The sequence below is a fragment of the Leptidea sinapis genome, chromosome 24 (genome assembly GCF_905404315.1).
Source record: "Leptidea sinapis chromosome 24, ilLepSina1.1, whole genome shotgun sequence".
Classification (NCBI taxonomy): Eukaryota; Metazoa; Arthropoda; class Insecta; order Lepidoptera; family Pieridae; genus Leptidea; species Leptidea sinapis.
Genome location: NC_066288.1, coordinates 4,427,179 through 4,436,562, shown reverse-complemented (window position 1 = coordinate 4,436,562; position 9,384 = coordinate 4,427,179). Strand labels below are relative to the sequence as shown.

The window sequence follows — 9,384 nt, the reverse complement described above, 5'->3', positions numbered from 1 at the left end:
CATACTTATTATTACTTAAAACATTTAGTTTCCTTTATTTTTAAACGTAATAAACTAGATTTGCGCTACATGGTAATTTTACACAAAATGCGATATATTTGACATAAAAATGAAATATACTTAAATATAATATATAAAGAGACAGAGAATATAATATAGATAGAAACAGATTAAATCATTAAAGTAACAAATCAAGAAAAAAATCTATTTGAAAATTTTTAACGTTTTTTTGAAGGTCAAAGGATGAGCCCTAAATGAGAACCCTGGGGTTTAGAGTTTTAAAAATTGCATTTGGCTCCATACTTTGTGTAATGCAATCACAGCGATTCGGTTCTCTTTATCACCCCACTCCATTTTAATATCGTAAAATATTGTGTACAATGGCGCCACAATGGATAATCATATAAAAATCATTGATTCCAAATTTAAATGTAATATTTTGATTATTTTTTATTCTATGTAAATGTTTTGTAAAATTTTCAAGACGTCTATATAGATCTATTGATTTAAATTTCTTCCCACTACCGCTCAACGTTTCCAAAGTTGTGGTAAAATTCATAGAGATTGAACTAGATATTTAAATGGAGAGAAGCCCCGATTATACTGATACATAGGTCCAAAATGTACGTGAAGTAAATCGTGTTCTTTCTTTTTGAATAAGTAATTAGTAAATGAATCAAAAAAAGGTAGCTAATATGCTGTTATTTCAATTTGTGTTAATATTTTTCTGAGATGTCATAAACTATTACTATACGTGTTTGATTTTTAAAAGCCTTATGTTACAATCTATCTATGGTTTTGATTTTGTGATAAATGCGCCTTAAAAGTAATTATAATAATTGTGTACTAGGCCTTATTCATCAATATAAAGCATTCCCTCATGCTCTGTTTGGTACCAGAGTGAAGTGTATATTTAACATCTAAAGCTTCATTTTACCCCATTCCGAGTCCTGCTCGATAGAAGACACAATTTTTTTAGTTAGTCAGCGATTTTCTGAGAGAAATCAGCATGTTCGTAAACCTCTATACGACAACTCCTGCAGTATCATCAGCCTTCCAAGTTGGAAGAATCCAACATATTATATTTTTACAATGTGCATAGATTTAGTTAGAGGACCTGAAGTTATAGTTGTATATCCTACTAAAAACTTCTTATTACGTATCCTTCGGTCAAGCGCCATAACCTTGTTTCTAAAATCTTATTGTTGGTAGTCAGCTATTGTTTTTACATTTGTATTTATGCATCAGCATGAACGTATGTTACCAAGTTCAAAAGAATTGTTAAAAAAACGTTTGCGTGGTAAAGGTTACATTATTAATATAATAATGATACCATAGACTGGGAATGGAGCGAACGTTCTCAAGCGTACGATACTACATACATTGTAAGTGAATTAAGAAAAAATAGCCCGCTGAGTTTTTTGCGCCCGTTCTTTTCAGATCTAAGCCCTAAGGCATAATATTTCAAATGGGTGGTGGTTTTTGACTTTCAACAAGTGATTTTTTAATCCTATTTTGAATAAAAATATTTGAATTTGAATCTACTCCAAGGGCAAAATTCAAAGAAGAAACATCGTCATTTTAGTACTTGTAGTGCCAAACTCTGCAAGGCTATTGTTTTCTAACAAGGGGTTTGAAGGGCACTCGACTCTTGACCAGGAGCAATAGTCAAAGTAGACCTGGTATTTTACGAGATGTGTCGTCAGCAGTAGATTAAACAAAGAAAGCATATAGTTATCCACATCTGGGAACCACGTGGAAAACTCAACCAATATAAGATTAAACTCAATTTTCAACTTTAGTCAGTCAGCATAATGCGCATTAAAGTCATCCAAGACAAGGATTAGATAAAGATTAGAGGTTCTGGGCAAATGGACAGGCAGCCAGAAGACAGGTCTCTATTCTCGAAATCACCGATATGATCATAGCAAATATTTTCTCTAGCAAACACAGATTTCATTAAGGCATTCGGTATAAAATTATGCTCTATCTAGTAATAAAAAGTCCCCCACACCAAATGCCTGTTTTTTGTGTGTAACTAACAATAGATTTTTAATGACAAAAATTTACTCTAGGTAAGTGAAACCACAGGAAAAAACTACTAAGAAAAAGGCATATAATATGGTATTCCGGACATTTTTAGTTGTTCGGTGTCCTTACGGCCTACGCCTAGTAGTCTAGTAGGATGGATCTAGATACACGGTAGATTATATCTCTGTTTATTATATTTTAAAATTACGAAATATTAATAATGATATGATTTTTAAAGTTAATATTATTCTTAATGTTTCTTTGATTTAAGATCATTTTTAATTCTCTTATTATTACTCTGATCTAATACTTCAACTTTAGAGAAACTACCAGCATGGCACTAATTATTGAATTTATGATATTTATTTAAATACATTTTATTTATAATTTTTGAATACATGATCATCAACCATTAATTAATTTAATAATAAATGGGTGATTCATCATTTAATTTTTATTATATATCTAATATCATATCTATATTGCTTGGCAGTCTATCGTCTATGGTTTGACGATAGCTTTAGTCGTCTATCGATAATATTAATTATGTCGTGTTTCTGTAATGTAGAGTGAGTTAAATGCAGATAAAAATTTGGAATAATAATGTGTTTTGTGTTTTTTTACAAAAATTGAAGTGAAGTTTTATGTATTTCATTAATAAACTCTTGAAATAGTTTTATCCAGTGTGAATAATTGCTGTGTATTGTAAAAATTGTGTGGCGTCACCTGACTGGACTTATTGTCATTTCCCGCCATTTGCTTTGCTGACTTCTATTTAGATGTAATTTTCGGTACAGAAGGGCATTGATGTGGAATATTTCATAACACAAATATTTTGTTAAAGTTATGTCATTAACCAGTAATGAGTGTTTGTTAGAAGTAGAAGATTACAACTTATACGAAGAGGACGCACCCGATCACGCTATCACAAGGTAGGAAACCGGCGTGGTTACGCTACCTTTCGTCATTCCTACGATTAAAACGATAATAGCATAACTTAATTGTGTTATTTTTGCTATTGCGAATGTAAGATTTTATCAACAATAACATAAACAACAAAGCATAACAGATAAAATTGCCGCTCGGCCTGTACCGGTGTATAGTCAGCTGTTGTTCCGCCATGTTTGGTTGACTCAAATAGGCGTAGTAAACGCTGTTTCACTACCGAACATGTGATCTGTAGTAAAACTACTATTTAAATGTATTTCCATTCATAATAATTATTCACTAAGGAAGAAATGTATTATTATAAAAATAATACTCTTTTATTCCAAAAAATGGTAGGGAATGAAAATTTTAGCAATCCAGTTTTTGGTTTATTTTTTGTATTTTTTTTTTGTGTTTTATTTGGGTCATAATAAAATCCCATGCTCTATTCCAATTTTAAAACTAAGTCTTATGTTATAAATTGCAGAAGTGATAAATATCTGCCATCTGGAGGGAAAAAAATGGAAGCAGAGAAAAGAATTAGAAGAGAGATTGCAAACAGCAATGAACGTCGAAGGATGCAAAGTATAAATGCTGGTTTCCAAGCATTAAGAACATTGTTACCAAGGCATGAGGGTGAAAAGCTGAGTAAAGTAAGTCACTTTGTGACCATTTAATTAAATAACCTTAATACTTGGTTTATTTGTTTAAAAAATATTCAGTATTAGAATATCAAAATCATTTGCTTCAATATTTTTCTTGTGTTAGAATTCACACCAAATGCTTAATTCAGTATAGGTAATTTCTCAATACTATTGGTTGGCATAATTGGCCAAAATATGTGATTTTTCTAAACAAATATCTTTACCATATCAAGCAATCAAATATTATGTATAATGTAAATATTTAAACCTAATCCCAAAAAACTTACAGTTTCTTATCCTTACATCCCTTATCTGTATTATTTAAATTAAATGAAAAATATTATTTTTTGCAGGCAGCAATTCTTCAACAGACAGCAGAATATATTTATTCACTTGAACAGGAAAAAACTAGACTTTTATCTCAGAATTGTCAGTTAAAAAGGCTATTGAATCAACATGAGGGTGGAGAGATACCTCTGAAGAAAAGAAAAAGTGAAATTATATCTCATGTACCATCAATAATACCCGATTCAACTGATGATAAAGCCAAATCAATATCACCAGAACCTGTTGCAGTCATAACAGTATCAAGTGTTCCCCAGAAGAAGGAGACAGATAACGGTGAAATAAAAGTCCAGCTAGAACGTGAGAGACGATTGCGTCGATTGCTAGAAGAAAGATTGAGTGCTCTTGAAGCTCAAATATATCCTGAAGCTGAACAAGAAGTTGCACACACAGTTGTACATTTTGAGCAGGATGATGTCCCTGAATGTAAAGTTGAATCAGAGGAACGTGAGAGCAGAGTTGAGGTTACAGCTGCTGCACCTCTTTTGGAAGCTGCTATTAAAGCTGAACCTCGTGTTGAAGTGGAAGTCCTCCCTGATGCATCACATGATCACCCTTCAAGACTTTATGTCGCTAGCACCAGCCGACAAAATCTTGAAACAATTGTTGAAGCCATACGTCACCTGGAAGGTGATCATCTTTTCCGTGAAGAATCTGGAGATGCCCCACTTGCTTTAACTAAAAAACCTGATCAAGCTGCTGTACTGCCTCAACGGCCAGGTGTCATTGTTGTAAAGCATTCGTGATTGAGTTGAACTAGTCCTATGGCTTAATTTTTTTCCATTTGAAGAGTGCTCCCGACCCTCCTCGAATATTATTACTTCTCTTAGTTGTATATTGTCTTTTCCAAAGTGACAAATTGATAAGTCTGTTTTGTTTATTTTTTTTATATTTTGGAGTAAAGATGAATGGAAGGTTAGGGAATAGATACACATAGATCGGCGCTGTGCTTAGTTTAGTCTCAAATATAAGAAAATTATTGAATTTTTTATTGCAGCATTTATGCAATAATTGTTATAATATAATTGAATGGGTTGCAATTGACACCAGTGAGTGCCACATGTGTTGGTACTTTATAGATGGTTAATGAAATTAATTTAAATAGGAGTTTAATTGATAAAATGATGGAAGGTGAGTATTCCATACTAAGTATAGATACTTAGGCTGTGATCTAAAGAGTGTAGTTAGACTGTGATTACATAAAACTTTGCTGAGTGTGATAAAATGGTAACTTTGGGCATTGGGCTGTCTTAACTTATGTTTAGCATAATATCATCTGTTAAATGACTAGAAAAAAGAAATAAATGATTATGCTAAGCTTACACACAGCTAAGTTCTACGTAAGTTAAGTCTGAGCAAACACTCAGTAGATCTCAGCCTTAGTGCTCAGTGTAAATCATTGGAATAGTACTGTTGCATTATTAGACAATATCTTACGAGGTATTGCATGCAACCTTATGCTTAGCTAATAATGTAGATAATATATTAAAACCCAGTGAAAGCTCCTCTTTTGCACTCCAGTGATCTAGATTATATAATTGTGCACATTGAGCAAGAAAATGCATTCCATGCTATTCTTACCATACTGATTATTATTCATTATCATAGGGAATCATGATATATAAGATCTAATATTCTATGTCTAAATTTGTAATATTGCTTCGTAAGTATTTAATTATTAATCAAATGTGACATTTTAAGAAATACTGTAGTGGAAATTGAAAAATTATTATAGATATTTAACAATTTACATACAAAATTTGTATTTGTGCCGTTCTCAACTCATAAGATAGCTAAAGTCCAAGATTAAATGGTGATTTGATCATCTCTTGTGGAAAACAGTCTCATTTCATATTAGTTGATTTATATACTAAGATAACAATTTATGAAACAGACACCATGTTCCATGCTTCTGGCAATTACTTTAGTTTTATATATTCTCATAGAAGCAGTTACCCAATTGGGTGAGACTTGAACAGCTTTTCAGTAGTCTGCTTGTAAAATTATTAATGTTTGACTCAGCAACAGAGTGATGTACAATGTATTAGGTATGTAATAGTGCCGTGGTCCCATCCATTTGTGGTGGGATGTGAATTTATAAAGACTGATCATTAATTCATTGTTAAGTTACGCTAGTTGGATCCATGTTGGTAATATAATTGTGTGTATGTGTGTGTTGTCATAGCTAGTCCTAGCTATTATTTAATTATTTATGTGTATTTTAAAATTAATGTTGAGCATAAGAATTTAACAAGTATGTCCCATAGTTTTATTGAGATTGTGATTTGTGACAGCAATAATTGATATAGACATTTGACATCATTAGTATTAATTAAATTATTCATTTTAATGTAAATAATCTCCATACAACTGTTGGACATTTGATTTTTATTAGTTGTATTCATTGTTATTGTAAACTGAGGCAATCATAAAAGTCTCAAAGTCACATGTCCAGGTAGAACATAGATTTTCCGAACCTACCAGTAGCGGGCTATACTGCTGCTACTGCTAGCACTCTGTTCCTGAGTCTGTATCTATAAGAAGTCATCTGCCTACCGCCTTTACCTTATGTTATTCTAAGATAGTTAACAATGTAATATAACAGTCTTGGTTATACTATTAGTGTAGTTAAATATCTAGATGTAGGAAAAAGTCAAAGAAACAAGTTAATTGTTTATAATGTGTTTTTATTTATGTCTTAAAGTATTATAATGGTTATTTCTTATTAATTAGTTTGTATTATGTCCATAATCAACATAATTTAGTGTTTTATTTCTTGTACATGCATACTCAAACCAATGTAACAAAAGAAATAACATCAGTGAAATACACTGTTGATTGACCACCTACTTGTTTCTGTCGATTTTAATATCAATATTTCAACAAAATGTAGCATTTACTCGGTTTAAATATTTGTTCATTTTTATTGGTTCTATGATTTTTTCTACACTTATGTCATGTTATAGAATAATATAATAGTGACAATGATCACATAGTGTTATACCATGTAATGTATGTCATTGACTGCATGATTAGTTTGATGAAAATGGATATAGTAATACTTATCAGTTTATGGAGTCATTAATAAGAGATAAAGGGAAAATAATACATGGGTAATGTATTGACCTATTAATATCAATAAGTTGGGGTGAAAAATATTTGCCATATTTTCCCTTTTTCCCTTGGAGACTCAGTTCCTATACATTCTAGATAGTAATTATGGAAGTAATAATTTTACACTTTATAGGATTACTAATGATAAAGTGTAGAAAATGATGCATGAGTGTTTCCTTTTTTATATGAAATTGATAAAAATATTTCCTCTTGGTTTTAATTGTACCACATTTGACAAACATTTACGAATATTTATAAAATATTGATACCTTTGTGTTTTATTTACTTTTCCTGACAAAACGCACAAAGACAGTATGTATGTAGGTAGGTGTAAGGTTTACAAAAAGCTAATATTTTTTTTAAATAATTGGGTAGGCTGAGCATTAAAATATTCGAACGGAATAGATGTAAGAAAAGTTCAGGTGGGTGCATTATTGCCCAAGCGATGTCCGTGCTCGTCAAAATCTGCGAGGAATATTAAATACAGGTAAGACAAAACTGTCGGATGGCATTTCTCCCACTGCTCAGAACGTGTGCCTCTGGAGTTGATACCGGTGCTGAGAGCAGACTACCTTTGTATAATATACAGATACTTCATACTTGTAGGCTGAGGGTCAACGGGTGTGACATGACTATGTCACACCCGTATTATCTTTGACTAAACCCAAAAAAACTAAGCTACTTTCATGAAGTAGATACGTACCTATAGCTGACTCCCAGTTTCTCTCGCGTAAAAGTGATAAATAGATTTCTGTCATTGTTTGTCATAAAATGTGCCAGTGTGCCTTATTTATAAAAGGTACCTATGTGTACGGATTTATTTTTGGTAACCTGTAAGTGATCACGACCGCCGCCCGCCAAAGGCCACAGAAGCGCCACACATGTAGAATTACTCATGTATCTAGAAAGTGCAGATGACAATAATTATTTATAATTTACTAACATTCGTTGCATCGGGTCCGAAAAAAATGTTTTAATTATTATCTATTACTAAACTTTTTATTATTATTTCCTATTAATTATATACATAACATATTTAAAAAAATGAATATAACTAATTATAATAAGATAAAATAGAGTCCCCCGCGCGGCGTGAGCAAAGTATAGAACATAGTAAAGCAAAGCTTTCTGCATAATTTCCTACCATTGGGACACAGACCAGGGGGCATACTCTCTTTGTCCGAATCGAAACTTCGTAAACTAACGAAATTTAAACGAAGCTTCGGTAGTGATCCTACTCTATTTTATTTTCGGACACATCGACGCATTTCGGAACAGTAGACAATATTCGTGAAGTAATGGTGAACGATTGAAATGAATATTATTTTAATCCAACTAATTTGAAGAGTTCTATTTCATTACAACGTTGGGTATTATGACAACCAAAAATATCTGTATTACAGACACAATGTAAACATCTCAAATTAGTACTTATGATTTTTTGTTTGAATTCTTTAAAAACTTTTCTAAAAACAGTTCTCAATTAAGGTGCTAATAAATGATTTCTTATAGTGCTTCTTAACACACCTCGCAATGGCGATACCTTCTCATTCTATCAGAAAGTTTCAAGTAAATATCAGTTATATTTATTTATTTTTTTTTTCACTATAAATATTGCCTCTACATATTACCATACTTTTATAGGTACATCTTTTGCTGCTGCACATATGATGATGAAACTATACCTCATATTTTATATGTCTGAGTAGGTACTCTTTGTTAGATGTAATTAATTAATTAATTGTGTTAATTGTTTAATATGTTTAACCGCGTATGCTGCAGAACTAAGTCTGTTCGCCAATCCTTCAATATGGGGGCCCCATTGTCATTTGGAATCTAGAGTAATGCCAAGAAATATAGCAGATTCCACCGGTTTTATCACCTCTCCGTTTAACAAAACACTTGCATGTATATTTTTGACATTTGGTACGGTAAGTTTAATACATTTAGTTTTCTTGCTATTTAACAATAGGTTATTTGGTTTAACAATAGATAAGGATGAGGAACGGTCCAAGAATAGACCCTTGTGGTACCCCCATACTGAGAGGAGTCCCAGGAGATCTCCTGCCATTCACGTCAACCTTCTGAATTCTATTGTTTTCATATGAAGTCAGAAGATCGAGCGCAGTTCCTTTTATGCCATAGCGACATAGCTTCCCGACCAGCTTGAATGTTGAACACAACGAAAAGACTTAGATAAATCACAGAAGATGCCAAGTGCATTCTGCGATTCCTCCCAGGCAATCTTAACTAGGACATGTCGAAATAGTGAAAAACTATAGAAAATCGAAAAATAAGAGTCAAAAACCAAAAAAAACATAAA

General features: G+C 32.1%; 1 protein-coding gene across 1 annotated transcript; it reads left to right on the top strand.

Moving 5' to 3' along the window:
- The first annotated feature begins 2,570 nt into the window (after positions 1-2,570).
- On the top strand, positions 2,571-7,329 carry LOC126971653 (transcription factor AP-4). Its single transcript, XM_050818027.1, has 3 exons — positions 2,571-2,963; positions 3,446-3,611; positions 3,956-7,329. Exons 1-3 carry the CDS (start codon positions 2,878-2,880, stop codon positions 4,691-4,693), a joined length of 990 nt encoding a protein of 329 aa, XP_050673984.1. The 5' UTR covers positions 2,571-2,877; the 3' UTR covers positions 4,694-7,329.
- Positions 7,330-9,384: the final 2,055 nt, after the last annotated feature.

Coding starts and splice junctions, on each gene's coding strand:
- LOC126971653 (XM_050818027.1), top strand. CDS start 2,878: ATGTCATTAACCAGTAATGAGTGTTTGTTAGAAGTAGAAGATTACAAC. Junction 2,964..3,445: donor CCCGATCACGCTATCACAAG/GTAGGAAACCGG, acceptor TATAAATTGCAG/AAGTGATAAATATCTGCCAT. Junction 3,612..3,955: donor AGGGTGAAAAGCTGAGTAAA/GTAAGTCACTTT, acceptor TATTTTTTGCAG/GCAGCAATTCTTCAACAGAC.